Source organism: Coffea arabica, chromosome 3e (genome assembly GCF_036785885.1).
Source record: "Coffea arabica cultivar ET-39 chromosome 3e, Coffea Arabica ET-39 HiFi, whole genome shotgun sequence".
NCBI classification, from domain to species: Eukaryota; Viridiplantae; Streptophyta; class Magnoliopsida; order Gentianales; family Rubiaceae; genus Coffea; species Coffea arabica.
In genome coordinates, this window is record NC_092315.1 from 46,256,327 (window position 1) to 46,274,139 (window position 17,813).

Here is a 17,813-nt window from a genome sequence, read left to right on the forward strand (position 1 = left end):
TACCCTCATTAATTGTCCAATTCACCCATGTTTTCTCTCACTAGAGTGCTAAATGGTGCTGTTTTACTAGGGTTGTTACAAAGAGAGAAGTAATAATTACTAGGAGTAGTAATTAAGAACCATGTATTGGAAAAGAGAGATAAAAGGGTAAAATTGTGAAAAAATAATTAATACTGTATGGGGATAATAAAACGACAGATAAAAGTACACTAGAGCAACTTTCTTAAACGTCAGTTATAAAAAAAGGGAGGGAGTAGATTATATTGGAGTCTTAGTGGTGGCTGTCAAACTACCAAAAATAAAATTTATATTAGACCTACTACCAAAACTGAATGAGTATAGTGATGAATAGGGTCGTCTCCTCAGAGAACCGATAGATTTATCACACACAGATAATTGGGGGGTTTTTGGAAGAGAGATAAAAGAGACCAATTAAAGATGCAAAAGATACTGAATGACAGGTTGTCAACCTGTGCAATAATAAAACCTGCTCAAGCTGAAAGTAATTTCTGTAGATAGCGGTAAGCAGGGTCGAATCCACAGGGACTGGGAGTAATTGTTCCTTTCCAAATTCACAGTGACAAAGGGGGTGTTTTATATCAGGAGTGACAATTTAAACAATTCAACTAAAATAAAATGATAAAAGTAAAATAGCCAACTAGAAAGTGAATAACAAATTACTAAAATCTAACAAGTGATAATTAAGGATCTAGCCAAGAAATAACTTCAGCAATGGTTCACCTAATTGATCATCGATACTAAGCCAATTCCAATTATTTCCCAATAAATAGGTTATAACTGCCAAACAAGCGATGACAGTCAACTCCTCCTTACTGCGTCGGTGATCAAGGTACGCCCGTTAATCACTTCTCTAATTGGATAACAATCTCAGGTACGCCCGTAAGATTTAATTTCCCAATTGCCTTACGTATTAGAGGAGCCCTATTCTAACCAAATAACGCACTACCAGGGTTATTTTAGATTAGCCCACGTATTCCCCTAGTACAAATCTAATCATGCCAGTTGTCACTATTTTGAGGTAATTAAACAATTACGGATTTAATACCCCAATTGACAATAGATTACCCAATCAATTAATTATCCGGATCCAAGACAACCAATTAGTTAAATAACCATAAGCTTAGCAATCAAGGAATATGCGAATACCGATAAATGAAAGGAAAAGATTAAATTAAAATGATCTCACAATTTTAGGTGACCCGAAGCATCCGTTGCTCCTTGACTAGAGTGGAAAAATTAGTTCATAATGGATGAACTAAGCCCACACAAAATTGCAGAGAAACCAGCGGCCATGTCCGTTGAAATTTGGCAAAATCCAATTCGTCTCAATATATCGAATGAACAGATAAGCTACAAAAGTTCATAGTTTTCACTTCGTCTCAAGCTAAAGAAGAAAAGTCAAAAGAGCAATTCTCTAATGCTCTCAAAAGAGAGGAAAAGGAAAAGTCAAAGCCCAAGGCTAACAAATGCCTTTTCTTCCTAACATCCGTAGGCTTCTCAAACCAAAAAGTGAATTCCAAGGGCAAAGTCAAAATTTGCTGCTCAGCTCCAGACGGAAGATCCAGAACAAGCTCCTCTTTTTTTTTCTCCTCTCATTCCGGCGCACCCCCCACAGGAAGAAGCCCTTCGTTCGTCATCTCTTTGCGGAAATTCCCAAAGTGGGCATGACCTCCTCTTTTCCAAAAATACCCCTGGAACAAGCTTAATCATCTCAACTCTTTATTTTGTCAATTTGGCACCTGTTATCATATTTATATTCTACTCCCTGAAATAAACGTCAAATACTAAAAGTGAGTAGAATCCAGCAAATAAGTCCGCATCAGGTCAGGTAATAGGAGGAATTAATAATAAAATAAATGAATAAATTGCAACATATCACTGAATTTCTAATAGTAAGAAAGTGCAGTAGCTAAATAATATAATAAACAATTAATTGACACAACCTAATCAAGGAGATAATCTCGGCACTAGTTCACACAATTGATCATAAATACTTGAATTAATTCACACGTTCGCAAATTAATTGGTTAAAGCTCAACAACCGCCAAACCACCAATCTCTCCTTAATTATACGGTAGTCCAGAGACGCTCTTAAACTACCCTCTTGTAAAATAGATAATCCCAGAGACGCTTGTAGGATTTAATCTATTCACAGCTTTAGGAATTAGAGAGACCCAATTCTAGTTAACAAACACACATGCGGATTCATTTAAACTAGATTAATTATTCCTACGGCACCGTTTAGACTGCTTGCGAGGTAATGAAATTGTCCCGTTCGTCACTAATATAAGACAATCAAATGATACGCACCCCTGTCCTAACTGGCAGTATACTATTCAGATAATTGAATAACTGGCCACATTAATTCAATAAATCTAAACAATAATAGGCAATTCAAACAAGGACTAATTAAATACTAACAAACGCTGAATTTAGAATAAACAAAATGATCTCACAATTATTCGTGCTCCGGTCCTCGATTACTCCTCAACTAGATAAAAGAACTTAGCCTGATCTCATGCTGTTGATGCAATTGAAAACTTGCAAAGTAGTTTCGTTGTTTGAAGAAATAAAGCTCCGGCGGCTCGTCTCTAACTTGCGTTTGGGAGAAAACAAAAGCAAAGAGAAAAGTCAACAAGATTCCAAAAGATAAAATCCTAATCTATTGCAGTCTCGCTTTTAAAGTCTTTCCGTCGCACACTTCCTTTCCGAATTAGAGTTTGTTTCCTTATTTCACTAATTGAATTGTTGCCAAAAGTCTTCTCTGCAAAGGTTTCCTAATCCCATGAGGTTCAGAATGTGTCTTCAAAGAAAGGAAGTAGCTCCAGGGGTAGGACCCGCGGTCCGTTTTTTTCACATAGCTCTGCGGTCTCTGGCGTGGGCACGTTCTGGAGGGACTAGTCTTCTGGAAATTCACTTCTTTTTGTCACTTTTGACCTCAGTTGCCTGCAGGTAACACAAATAACAAATATGAGTATAAATCCATTACTCTGCACAATAATTGGCCAAAATTAGGACTAAACATCAATGTAATAACACTCAATTATCGCCCTATCACTTAGCTGCACGGCTCTGCTTGTTTGATAGGAAAGTGTAAGAGAGTGTGTCATGGAAAGAATGAAATAAAGTGAGATAAAGAAAAAGGAAATTACCTTTTCCATATGTGTCTGGTTAAAAAGAAAATGATGCAAAAAAATATAAATTCTTGTGTTTGTTTAGCTGGAAAGTCGGGGAAAAATTAGCTACAGTATTCGTTAATAGAAAATATTCAATATTGTACTTATTCATTTTTTGTATTTAATATATGTAAAACTTATTCATTTTTTGTATTTAATATATGTAAAAACATGTAATAATTATAACATTTTGCATTGCATATTAGAAAAGTTGTTTACTTGAAAATTAATCACATTCTTTAATAATAAGTTTATATATAATATATATATGTGTGTGTGTGTGTAAGTTATTTCAAAAATATATGGACACAATAAAGGAGCATAAATGTAAAAGAAGAAAAATACAATTTTCGTATAAATTCAATAAATTACTGAATCATTAATTGTTAAAATAAGAATAAAATGTCTAACTACAAGGCGGTTGTTTCAATTGTAAATTCTAAGATATTCTAATTTAGGTAGAAGCTTAGAATAGAGGAAATAGTTTAGAAAGAATGAAGTTGTAAAAGAAATCTAATTAATTGAAACTTTCTTGTGACTCACTTTCCTATCAATTACAATAGGAAAAATTTTACAGGAAAATGAGCGGTTACGGGAAAATTTTATGTGGTGAGTCCCTCAGTTTTCTGACAAACAAACGCTCGAAACTTACAGGAAAGTCCTTCAATATCCTTCCCTTTTCATGACAAACGAACACTATCTAATGGTCTAAATCAGGGAAGGGTGATTTCATGCTAATAGTTCTTCAATTCTCAGCTTGTAATCAATGCTTTGGATCCTCAGTACAAAACGTACTAAAGTAGAATAATGAAGTTATCTTGTTCCGCATGCTTAGTCAAAAGTCATGGCTTCCGTTTCAAAACAGTAAAATCCAAAGTTGGTGGTTGAGTTGCAAACATCAGCTCACGAGGCTGATGGTTACACAAATAGAAAAAATCATCCGAATAATTAGTCGTCAATTATTTCCTTCATTCTCGGCTGAATACACAAGGTATGCAGCAATATACAACTCTGCAGTAGGTAAAAGGCGTTGTCCTAAAACGGCTTCTGCATCCTTAAAAAGCTCATATATGAGAATTCTGGTCTGCTAGCTTGTTTTTCTTTGTGACCATCGTGAGATTGTGAAGTCAATCGATATCAACCATATCCACCTTGCATATGTGAATCTTCTCAGAGATTCTTTTCATAGGCCGTGCAATGTCAACGGTGTTGGCTTCCTAAATCTCTCAGTGGAGCCAAACAGTACCCCCAGCAACCACAAAGGCTACCTTCTTAAACACTTTTGACGCTACACTTCTTTCAGCGGTTAAAGCTGGAGTATTTGTTGCACCGGCAGCAGGAAATAGAGCTCCTGACCTAAAACTTTGCTCTCTTGTAGCCCATGGAACATTGCATCTGTTGCGGCTGCAGTTGATGAGCTGAGATACAAGAACCATTCGAACTTGGATTGTCACGTAAGTGATACTGGATTATGTTGTTCGACGAATGAATTTACTGCATGGTTGCGTATGTGCTAAATGGTTTTAGGAAGCCAGATGCTTTATTTCGTTTTTGATATTTAATTTGTCCAATTTTTCTGATTATGTCTCATACTACCTTGGTAAGTTACCCTCTTAGTTTAGCTGAAACCTAACTTTTGGTTCCTTTTTTTTTATGGTTTTATTGGATGAAAGCCAGGGTGGAGAGTTGGAGTGTCAGCTCATCTGGCTACCATTTATAGAGTGATTTTGATTTTACTATTTAACCTTTCACCTTTCTTCCCTCAGAAAAACCTTTCACCTTTCTTATTCATGTCCTTCATATTATGTACTGGGCGGTGGTACCATCTATGTCTATGATGAGTACATTTGGTTGGTTTGTAGTCTCATTTAGAGCTTGATAACATCGATGATCATCAGGGAAAATTTCTTTCTCAAACTCCCTCTCTGTCTTCTCTATTACTCGCGCAGAGGAAATACATTAACACAGGCATTAAGAGGCAGGAAAAAGAAGAGGGAAATCAGAGCGAAAAACGAGCAAGGGGAGGAGCTGCTGTTGCCGTTACTGGAAATCAACACCACCGCTGTAAGATATCTTCTTAGGACTATGTACATGAAATACATGATTATTCGTTAATTTCCCCCTTTTTTTTTTGCAACGTTAATTTTTCCCGTCACCTATCTTGTTTTCAATTTTATTTTATTTTTTTGTCTTTTTGACTGGCTGGAGGTGAGATTGTCTGGTAACTTTGGCAAAATAAAAGAAGAAGAAAGCAATATGGTCAAATAACATTGTATCCGGAGGAAGAAGGTGATAGATTTTCCGAAATTGCATCTCAGTCCCTCTAGTTTACTTTTTAAAATTGTGCCACCAACTTTCTGTCATTTTTAGTTCGACCCCACAAATTTGATTAAAATGTTTTCAGTTATGTCTGTATGACTAACTTAGTCATTTGCTTTATCTCTCTTTGTACTTTTTTCCTTTTTACAAAAAAAAAAAAAGAGAGAAAGATGGGATTTTAGAAATGGGAAAGGAATATAAAAATTAGAATTCAGAACCTCTAGTCCTAAGGTATCAGTTTTAATCACTAAACCAAGGTCTCCTCATAATTTCTCTTTGTGCTTACGTGAGTTGGAAGGGAGTTAGGCCTATGTAATTCTATAATTTTTTTTCTTTCATTAATTACTCTCTTAGTACTATGTGAACCAGAAAATAGGAAATAAGATCTTTTGTAATTTTTTTAATTCATTTTTCTTATTTTTTTGGTGAAATATGATCATATATGAGAGTGCATTATTCCATAACTTTTCCAATGAAAAACTTGAGTTAATTATGTTTATTTATTTATTTTGGGTTACTTGTTTAGCTTGAATTGACTCACCATTGGCCCTAAAACTAAAAATGAAATTAAACTAGCATCGGGTTTATTGGGGTGTAGGAAGGTGCTTGAGGTTGACAACTTGACCTTCCTCCCTCACAACTGAACTTCCAAACTCTCTCTCTCTCTCTCTCTTTGTAAGTGAGATATTTTGAATTTAGAACCTCCAACTGACATTCTCTTCCACTTTACTATCCAACCTAACCCCTTCTCCCACTCCCAAACTCATTTTATCTGGCATTCAAAATACCAATAATTGTTTAGGCAAAGGGTTTTTACTTTAATTTTTAAAATAAAACTACTTTTTCAGCTGATAATTCGAGTGACTCGATACACTTAAAACTCAATACCGAGTGATAGCTCCTCAATTTGACAAAATTTTTTCCTAAACTTCTAATGGGCCAAAAAAGTTATCTTTCTCAAAAGTCCCATTGTACACCTAGTTTTGTTTTTACTTTTCCCCTTCATTTTACTCCATAAAAAAACTCAAAAAAAAATCAACTTTCACTTTTCCTTTAAATTTTTATTTTTCAAATTACAAATGGGATTCAGTATTTAATTTTAGAAATTTGAGCACTTAATCTGAAAGAAATAAAATAAATGATCGAGGACCAATTCATTGATAATTTGAGTGAGTAGATACACTTAAAACTCAATACCGAGTGGTAGCTTCTCAATTTGACAAAGCTTTTTTCCTAAACTTCTAATGGGCCAAAAAAGTCATCTTTCTCAAAACCCATTGTACACTTGGTTTTGTTTTTACTTTTTCCCTTCATTTTACTCCATAAAAAAACTCCAAAAAACTCAACTTTCACTTTTCCTTTAAATTTTTATTTTTCAAATTACAAATGGGGTTCAGTATTTAATTTAGAAATGCAAGCACTTAATCTGAAAAAAATAAAATAAAATGATCGAGGACCAACTTTTATGGCTATTCACATAATTAGGTGTCATCGATTTTTTGTAACCACAGATTTTGAAGAAAAAAAAAACTAGTTTCACCCTCTTTTCTTAATGTTTCTTTAGAAATATTTACCTATGTCATCGTAAAGGCATTATGCTGACACAGAACTAAATTCATGACAAAAATAGTTAATTTTCTTCATTTAATTACGAGTAGGGAAACTTTTTGATATTATATAACAAGTAAGAAGGGAGGTTCCTATTATTTTGATATCAAGAGGAAAGTTTCCTAACTTTTGTAAAAATTGTAAGGAAGGTTAGTGTAATTTATCTTCTATAATATCCAGTATTGTATACTAAGGTATGAAAATGATTGTCAAATCGTTTTGAACCTGATCATATGTGCTAACTTAACAGATAAATTCTAGTAAATTAGTAATTGATTTCTACTTTTCACTCCGCCTTAGAAGATGAGCATAAGATATTCACCTCTTAATCAATGGTTAATATCAAGATGAGGAATCAAAATAATAGTACAGTAAATGATGTAATTCTGCTTGTTGCACATGTTCCAAAAAAAAAAAGGCTTAGGCCTAGTTTGGGAATTTATGAGAGAAGATAAAATTTAGGTTAAGAAAGAAAGAAGAGAAAAGAGAGGATAATACTATCTTTCTATGAAGTCATAGGAGGAGGAGGAGGAACAATGAAAGTCGTGATATTGACCATGCTTACTCTAAAGTTTTCATTTCCACAATTCCATTTTTTAAACTCTTCATTGTCACCATCTTCATTTCCCTCTAGTTTGGTAATTAAGTATGCTCTCCACGCCTTTCAATTTGGCAACTTCAATTTATTGAAATCTGTAAAAAAAAAAAATGAAGATATTGAAACAACAGATAAGGTTCAAAATTATATAGTAATAAGAAAGAGGGAAAAAGGGTAATAAACACTAGGGATGTCAGAATTTTGGTGGTCGTGGGGTTGGTGACAGCGAGAGCCAGTGCTTAGTGGGTCATGGTAAAGAGAGTTGATTATGAGAGGAGAGAGAAAAGAGGGATTTTAACTATTATGAGAGCAAAGATAGAATAGGGTTTTTTTTTTCCTTCTTTTCTTAGGTTGGACGTGTCCCTTTACAAATTAACTATTAGTTGAAGGATACTTAAGTCATCTCAATAAAACAAAGGAGGTTAATGTAATTTGTAAAGATTGAGGAGACCTGAGCGAAATTATCAAACACTTTAGGGGAGGTAGCTTTTGAAGTTATCCTTATAAAATGACTTGAAAACAGGAAGAAAAGTACGTGAAATATGCAATATCATGATGGAATCTGAGCGCCACTAAAGGCTTTAATTTGTCAATTTCATGCTAATGCTTAATCAATGTGTCAATTGCTAATCAATACTTTGCAGTTTGTACCAAGAAAGTGGAACCACGGTAATACGTACTACACTAAAATAATGAAAGTCGTGTTGTTGCACAAGTAGGGTGGCTGAGTTGCAAGCATCAGCTCACATGGCTGATTGTTATTACATAAATATGAAAAAACGAATCATGACATTGGCACTCTAAAAAAAAGTGCAAATACTCTAACCTTACTGATTATTATTAAAAATTACACAAACACCGGTAAACTAGACTCTTTAACAATTTTAAATATAAAAATTACCCTCAATGCATAGTTTAAAGATGATTTTTGCATTACTTTTATGAAGAGTTCTACACTCTTGACTCCAAAATTTTAAATTTTTTTTAAATCAAACATTGTTTAAAAGTATTAAATAACGTAATAAAAATAATTAAAAAGCCAAAAAGTAATAAAAAAAGCTCCAAACCACAAATCTTGTACTTTATTCAAGAGCAACTAAACAATTGATACTCACGCAAAATTTTTTGAATCATCGATGTTAAAAGTTTCATCTATTAGTAGTTGTATAACGATTTATGACTAATTTAAGAGCAGGAGAGAGTTAAGTGAATTGAAGAGATAAAGTAAAGAAAGTTATTAGTGAAGAGATAAAGGGGCAATTAGTGACGGAGCCAGGATTTTTTCCTTGGGGGGGCCAAAATTTTTTCAAACAAAATTACCTTACTATGTTATGTTTAAAATAATTTTCATTTATTTAAATATATGACATCTTAAAATATCAACTATTAACTTTAATTATAAAGGTATGTCTATTTCATAAATATGTAACATAGTCATAACTAAAATTGAGACAAGAAATAACATTTGATTAAATATCTTATAACATCACAAACCACCTAAGTTGTACATTATGAAAAGATATTCCAATATGTCATTTGTGCAAAAAAAAAAATATGACTATGCAATATAAATATAACTATTTTTAATTAAAAAAGATAAAAGTTATTTTAACATACCTTGAAATTTCATCCTCTTTTATTAAAAGTAAATTGAGATTTACGTTCTTTCATAGAACTAAATTCATGTATAATTGAATCAATGCTAAAATTTTGAATTACTTCCATTTTTTATGTACATTGTTAGGCAATCATTCAAGAAATTATCTTTTATCTTGTTTTGGAGGCTTGTTTTGATTATCTTCATAATTAAAAATATCCATTCTATAGACTATAGAACGGAGCCACGATTTTTTCAAACAAAATTACCTTAATATGTTATGTTTAAAATAATTTTCATTTATTTAAATATATAACATCTTAAAATATCAAATATTGATTTTAATTATAAAGGTATGTCTATTTCATAAATATGCAACATAGTCATAACAAAAACTAGGACAAAAAATAACCTTTGATTAAATATCCTATAACATCACAAACTGTCCAAATTGTACATTATGAGAAGATGCTCCAATATGTCACTTGTGCAAAAACAAAAATATAACTATGCAATATAAATATAACTATTTTCAATTAATAAAAGATAAAAGTTATGTTAGCATGCATTGAAATTTCAACCTCTTTTCTTAAAAGTAAATTGAGTTTTACGTTATTTAATAGAACTAAATTCATCTATAATTAAATCAGTGCTAAATTTTTAAACAACTACCTTTTTTTATGTACATTGTTAGACAATCATTCGAGAAATTATCTTTTATCTTGTTTTGGAACTTTATTTTGATTATATTCATAATTGAAAATGCCCGTTCTATAGTTGTAATTGACATAAGAAAAGTGAGAACAAATATAATCAATATGTCAACAACAGGATAGATCACTCAATTTCTTGTCTTCACCAAACCTTAAAGTAATTATTTGTATACTTGTATATGGATCAACAAGAGGATATATCACTAATTTTAAATTTTTTATCAGTTAGACAAAGTTGTATATTTGTATATGGACCAATAAAGTAATTATTTTTGTTTTAGCCCATTGATAATTATGAATTGAGTCTTTTATTATAATATATCAAATTGGGTCAATTTACTTTGGATCATCAAATTATATGTTTAATTTTTTGAACATTAAATAATTAGCACAATAAAAAATAAATAACTGTTTTTGAAGAAAAAATTAAATCAAAGGTGGCTAATTCATACGCACATAGATATATATATATATATATATATATATATATATATATATATATATATATATATATATATATATATATAAACTCTCATAATATAAACTAAAATTGTTAAAAATTAGGGGTGGCCAACTTTGTCTTATACATATATTTACATATTATGAATTAAATTTTTCAAAACTTATGGCCCCCCTCAGCCCCCCTTGCTCCTTCATTGGGCAATTTAATCTCCCAGAATATTTTATAAATTTTTGTGTCATTTCATTAAGCAAAAAAACAAGGGTGGAGTATATGGAGTTTTTATCGGAATGCCAATATCATTTGTCTAAAAAAAATCAACATCTGAATAATTTTAGTCGTCAATTAATCAAGGAAGGGTCATCTCATACTACTACTTGCTCAGTTCTCAACTGCTAATCGCTGCCTAGCAGTTGGCACTAACTATCAAGACAGTGGAACCAAGATATTAATACTACAGAAAAACAATGAAGTCGGGTTGTTGCACATGTTTAGATCCTATTTGATAATCCAATTCAGTTTTTAAATTTAATGGATTCAGATCTTAACATATTCAAATGTGTTTGATAACAAAAAATTAAATATTTGAATTAATAAAGTGATACTGAATTTATCAGGCAAAACTTATTTCGAAATATAAGTGATAAGCAATTCATTTATTACTAAATCTGATACACACTCAAATGTATTAGATTTAATATTTAATAATTTAATAATTAATAGATTTAAATTTCAAATTTCAGATTTCAGTTTTTAAACTTCAATTTTATCAAAGCGTATCATTAGTCTGTAGACTTCCATTTCCATAATTTTATTTTCTTTTCTGACCCTTGAAATTCAAATGATGTGGTTGAGTTCGAAACATCAATTCACATGGCGGATAGTTTCGTGTATGCATAAAAATCATCTTGATTAATTAGTCGTCAATTATTTATTTTATTTTGGCCAGAATACTAACAATATGCATGTGAATACAACTCTACAGTAGGTAGAAAACGTTGTTATAAGACGACTTTTTGCATCCTTAAAATTTGAAGATAATGGCTTCTGGTGGTGGTGGTGCGGCTTCTAGTTTGGATCGCCTTGATTCTGTTTTGGAAGGGTTGCGGCGTCGATCGGTCACTGCAGAGCAGGTCTACAAGGACTGGAGGGTTCTGAGGATTCTTTGGGAGTCCTGTCATAAGGGGACTGATGCAGGCCTCAAGATTGAAGCTGCAGCCGAGGAGATCGCCCATGACCTTAATCGTATTTCTGATGGAGAGGAGGACAGCGAAGGTCCAGGATCACAGTTCCTTCTCCAGTTAGCTCGTGATTGTGAAACAAAAACCAAGCGATTGATGGCTGAAATTGGAGAAGCTCTTGACTATCTGTACTCGTCGTGCTCAACAGGAGGGAGCAGCATCAGCAGCTCACTCCAGTTACAGCTGATGTCTCCTGCAACTCTTGATGTTTCCTTCTGGCCAAGATTTGTCAGCCATGCACAATCAAACGTGCTCAGAATCAGTCAGATTGTGGTAGATCACTTGGGTCATGAACACTTTGGTATACGGGATCAAGTCTTTACCTTCTACAACAGTCTAAAGTCCATCAAGCGTTACTTTGGTCTATTACTAAGTGATCCCAAATTCCCATACCTGGGAGGATCAGGCGTAGGAGAAGGGGCAGGAGCAACAACAGATGATGCAGTGCCTAGTATTGATGCCTCCCTCGGTCATGTGGTATCCTTGGTCCTTCGAATTGCAGATCGATGTTCTGTCCACTGGTTGGATTGCAAAACAGGCCGGATCCAAGTGGAAAAAGGTGAGCTGAGTAAGTTCGTGGAGGATTTGCACCATGAGGTTCATCCAAGAAATCCCAATTTCATGAGTTTCCATCTCAATTTCCTTTTGACTCTTTGCTGTATTAGGAATAACAAGGATGAAGAGATGGATGTTGTTATGCAATTCTGCAACTATCTCTTCAATTCTGAACGTGGTGATTTTCGAAAAGAGGTGGCTTCCCTTTTAACTCTTTTTGTTGATGCTACTACTAAATTAAAGGACAAGGATGCAGTAAAAAGTTTCTTTCCAGAAATCAATGCAATGCTGGTTGAGATAGCGTCGCTCTTTGAAGTCAATTGTCGCAAGGGGCACAAACTGGATGACTCTCCTCAGTGTTCTGAGTTACTTACAAGAATTTGTCTTCTCAGAGCGGAGCTTTCCCTCATGGCACAAATTCATAATATGAGCGAAATTAGCAGCAATTCGTCGTCCTCCTCCAGTATGCTTTCAGATTGGAAAGATATCTCGAGAAATCTGAGCATATATTCCAAAAATTTACCCCTTGAGAAGATTGAGGGTGGGGAAAAGATGTTGGCGTTCACTGAATCGTTGTTTCAGGAAGTAGAATCTCTTCATCAGTCATTTAGGGACAAGAAAATCAATGGATGTGTCATGAAGAACTCACTTCTCCTACTTTTTTTTAAGATTGTGATTTTCAAGGAAGAGTCGTTTCTAACGGATTTATTACTGTTGGAGAGTGGTAATGACGCAACTTCCATGGCTAGTGGGAAAGATCGAATTGCACTTCATCTTCAGAAACTTGAGTACTTTCCACTAATTCTCTCAGATGAGCGAATGAAGAATACAGAGGACATCTTCAGAGCCTTCAAGCCAATTGAAGTTTTTTTCAGGAGTCTGACAAGTCTCAATTATTCTTTTCTTATCGCACAAGATGAAATGATCCTTTCGTTTTCTGAGCTTTTAGATAAGATGAATCAGTTGATGAAGGCAAAGCTCAAAAAGATAATTCCCCAATTTCCACTGTTTGCTTTCCCTACAACTTTCAGACTGAATTTCGTTGATTCTCTGTCAAGAAACCTTGTGGAGCTGCTGAAATATGATCCTGTGTCAATTGCATTGGCAAAGCACCACATTGAAGAAATTCAACGACATCTCCAGTCATTGAGTTCTTTTCTTGTGGATGTTTCAAAGTTACAGATTGAAGAGGATCAGGAGCTGAAAGATATTGGTAAGCAAATCATCCATTTGGCCTATAAAGCAGAGTATGTGATTGACTCAATTGAGGTTGATGCTCAATGGCAGGATTTCTTCTGGTTAAATGATGTACTGGGGGAGTTGAGACTTGTAAATGAGAAGGCCTGTGGAATTCAGTTGACCATCCGTGATGCCAAAGTCCTAGATCCCAAAAATGTGACCCAAGTTTCACACGATACGTTTCCAAGGCATGGCACACCGGCAATCGATGAAATTGTGGTGGATCTAAGGGACCAAGAAGAAATGATAATCGACATGCTTACTCTAGGACCCGAACGGCTAGATATTGTTTCTATTGTTGGAATGCCCGGTTTAGGCAAGACAACATTGGCAATGAAAGTATACAACAGTAAAAGTGTCATGTATTGCTTCCATCAGCGTGCATGGTGCACCGTTTCCCATGCATATGAGAAAAGGCGACTGTTGATTGAGATCTTAACAGGCGTTCACGGGCTTACCGATGAGATACACCAAATGACGGATGATGCTCTTGAAGGGAAATTGAAAGAAGCCTTGCTCAGAAACAGGTATCTCATAGTTATGGATGACGTTTGGGATGCTGGAGCTGTGAATGACTTGAAAAAGGCCTTCCCGAATGACTCCAACGGAAGCAGAATTCTCTTAACCAGTCGCCACCGTAGTGTGGCCTTGGAAATTGAACCAGATAGTGTTCCTCATTCTCTTCGCCAATTTTCTGAGGAAGAAAGTTGGAAGTTGCTGGAAAAGAAGGTGTTCAAAGGAGAAAGTTGCCCCAACGAGTTAGTGGCAGTTGGAAAAGAAATTGCTCGGCAATGTCGAGGATTGCCTCTTGCAATTGTTGCTGTAGCTGGTATACTGAAGATGACAGAAAAGAGCAGAAATTCGTGGAAGAAAATAGCAAACAGCTTGAGCTCCCAGGTACTCAATGACCCAGAAGCTCAGGGCCAGTCAGTCCTAGAACTAAGCTATCAATACTTGCCGGAATATCTAAAACCATGCTTTCTCTACATGGGAGTTCTTGATAAAGACAAAGATATTCTTGTTAGCAAGTTGATTCAGCTGTGGCTTGCAGAAGGGTTAATACCAAAAACTCAGACAAAGAGCTTTGAAGATTTGGCAGAGGAGTTTTTGGTGGAGTTGATTGACAAAAGCTTGGTAATAATCTCCAGAAGAAGATCCAACGGCAAAGTCAAAGCATGTCGTCTTCAGTCTCTTATGCTTGATTTCTGTAAGTCGAAAACCAAAGATGCAAACTTCTTTCAGCTAGTAACCAGGTGTGATGACCCATATGCTTCTTTTCCCAGTTCAGATTATGGTTTTGAATTTGATTTTTACCATCATTTGAGTCCTGTTTCATTTGCATCCTATCGGTTGGCTGTATGTTTGAAGCAAAATCATTTTCTTGAATCAAGACCATCTGGCCTGGGCACCCGTTCTTTGGTGTTTTTTGCCTCTACAGATTCAGAAACTAGATGGCCTTACGACATCTCGTTCATTTTGCACAACTTTAAATTACTTAGGGTGTTGGATTTCGAATGCATCGACGTGGCTTCTTTTCCTGTTGAAATTGGACTACTGATTCAATTGAGATATTTAGCAGTTGGGGGGTATGTGACTTCTATTCCACAATCATTAGGCAACCTCAGGAAACTGGAAACTCTTATTGTGAAAGGATTGCGTGGTAAGATCATCTTGCCAAATACGATTTGGCGCCTGACAAGTCTGAGGCATCTTCACGTGAAAATCCATGTTGCTGTCAACTTGGATGACGAAGAGTCTGAAAACTCCTCTGTTTTAGAAAATTTGGTCAGCTTTTCCCGCCTGTCCCTTCCCTGTGGTCAGGATGCAGAAAGGATACTGAAGAGGTTTCCAAATCTTCGCAAACTGAGTTGCATATTCTTTGAATCACAGGATTCTTCCACGACTCGCAATCAATTTCCAATGTTGGATTTTCTAACTCATTTGGAGTCCCTCAAGATATTCTACTTTGGGACCCCCCTCAAGGATGGCAAGTTCAACCTGCCATCGAATCTGAAGAAATTGACTCTCTCAGACTTTCGCTTGCCATGGAGCCATATGTCTGCAATTGGGAGGCTTCCAAACCTAGAAGTTCTCAAGTTACAATCTGGTGCCTTTGAAGGGCAAATATGGGAGATGAAGAAAGAAGAGTTCCAGAGACTTAAATTCTTGAGCTTAGACACTCTGGATATTGTCCAATGGAATGCCTCTTGTGACCACCTCCCTACACTTGAAAGACTCATCTTACAAAATTGCAAAGACCTTGAAGAGATTCCTGCAGAGTTTGCAAACATATACACATTGGAGATGATTGAAGTACATTGGTGCAGTGAATCGGCGGAAGAATCAGCAAAAAAGATTGTAGAAGAAACTGGAGATATCAAAGTCCTTATTAGTTGTTCAAATTTGAGTTCATGAGCACGATTTTGATCACGTTACTTGTACTTCCAGCAACTTGTAAGTCTATTGAATGATTTCCAGCTTTTTATACAATTGCTCCACTAGATGCATTATCAATGCTTGTTTGATGAAATTGGAATGCAATTGCTTGTTATTGTCAAAGACCAACTTTTTTCACCCTGATTTTGTGTTTGGATATGCTCATTGGTGACCACCTTTTTATTATTTTGATCTTGTTCATCATGGAATATTGAGGAATTTGTTGACATGTTTGGTGGATTTTTTTTGAATTGGACGATGTGTATTGGGACCAATGGCCTTGAAATCCTTGCTTAATACATAAGAAGCACTCTCCGTTTCTACAGTAGAGCGATTTTCAAGTGCAACTTTGCTTAAATGGGTTGTACTTTCGGGTGCTTCTCCTTGCTTAAAGGTATTGTACCTTTGAGGTGGTAGTGGTTGTTGTACCTTTGTTTTGTACTGCTCCTGCTTCTGCGCTGTGACTTCTGTGGATTTCTGTTCGAAATTGTGTCTCCGGCAGAAAAATCCTTCGAAATTGGATACAGGAAATCCCTGATTAATTATCAAAGTTCGTAATGGATATTGTGTTGAGATTTAATATCAGTTCATATATTAGCATAATGGTTACTAAAATCATTAGTAATATTACTAATAATAATATTATTATTATATTATTATTAGTATTATTATTACTAATAATTTCTAATAAAAAATTATTACTATATTATTACTAATAATATATTATTAGTACATTATTACTAACATTATTACTGTATTATAATATTATTAGTACATTATTACTAATAATAAATTATTAGTATATTGTTACTACATTAGTATTACATTAATAATAACATTACTAATAATACTAAGGATTAATCTTCTATATACTGATAGTGTATACACTTTCATCATTAGATGTATGACACATAATTCAAATTTCAATTTGAAACTCAAATTTTACATATATGTCGTATATCCAACCGTGATAGTGTATACTCCGTCAGTATATATAAGATTTACTAAATAGATAATAATAATAACAATACCAGTAATATTACTAAACATGATAATAATAATAATATTATTACTTAAAAAATTTAAAACTGCTAAAAATAATAATATCGAAAAACAATGAAAAAATGCAATTATACAACTAAAAAAATAAAGAAATTGATTTTACTAATATTAATGAAAAAAATAACATTGATTTTTCCACTTTTTCAACTACAACCAATGAAAAAAAATACTACTTAAAAACACCATTGTAATTAAATGAATGCCACTATAAAAATTACCACTATAATTTTAAAAACTATTCACCCGTAAAAAGTTACCACTAAACTAACTATCTAATATTTAAAAACATCGACCTGGTGCCTGCGCATCGCTCGGGATATTCCCTTAGATTGAATACACAAGTAGGTCAATACCGGTGCCCTCAATGTAGCACTGTCCAAGTTTGCTAGACTAACTAGGGAATAGTACTTTTAATGAAGGGCCTAATTCTTGGTCCAATATTTGGCGCCAACACATTATGATTCCAAATATTAATCGAATTTGATATTAAACCCAAAAGGTATTTAATGATGAAACAAAAAATGTCAAAAAATTTCTTTAAAAAAATTATCATGAAATTCAAAATTCAAAATTAATAAATTATTGATTTCCCATTTCCCAACTAATTCTCATTTCTAGGAATGCTCTGAGGGTTGGCATTTTTAGCATTGAGGAGAAGATGACGAGGGCATATACTTGGGACAGTAATAGTGATCTCTTGGGATTTTGATGGCCAGGATTTGGGGTTCTGTGAAAAGAATTAAGGAAATTAAGAAGAACACGAAGAAATAATGAAGAAAAACTCCACT

General features: G+C 34.2%; 1 protein-coding gene across 3 annotated transcripts; it reads left to right on the top strand.

Annotated features, from left to right (window-relative positions):
* Positions 1-4,180: 4,180 nt before the first annotated feature.
* Positions 4,181-16,086, top strand: LOC140038307 (putative late blight resistance protein homolog R1A-3). Of its 3 annotated transcripts, none has more exons than XM_072083555.1 (3): positions 4,181-4,651; positions 5,147-5,261; positions 11,478-16,086. In XM_072083555.1, the coding sequence occupies exon 3, from the start codon at positions 11,533-11,535 to the stop codon at positions 15,940-15,942; it is 4,410 nt and encodes a 1,469-aa protein (XP_071939656.1). In that variant the 5' UTR covers positions 4,181-4,651; positions 5,147-5,261; positions 11,478-11,532; the 3' UTR covers positions 15,943-16,086. The 3 variants fall into 3 exon arrangements, with proteins under 3 accessions (XP_071939656.1, XP_071939657.1, XP_071939658.1); XM_072083556.1 differs by having other exon boundaries at positions 11,530-16,086; XM_072083557.1 differs by lacking the exons at positions 4,181-4,651; positions 5,147-5,261 and having other exon boundaries at positions 12,097-12,292; positions 12,399-16,086.
* Positions 16,087-17,813: the final 1,727 nt, after the last annotated feature.

What these genes read in the sequence shown, in the direction of transcription:
- LOC140038307 (XM_072083555.1), top strand. Translation starts at nt 11,533, where the DNA reads ATGGCTTCTGGTGGTGGTGGTGCGGCTTCTAGTTTGGATCGCCTTGAT.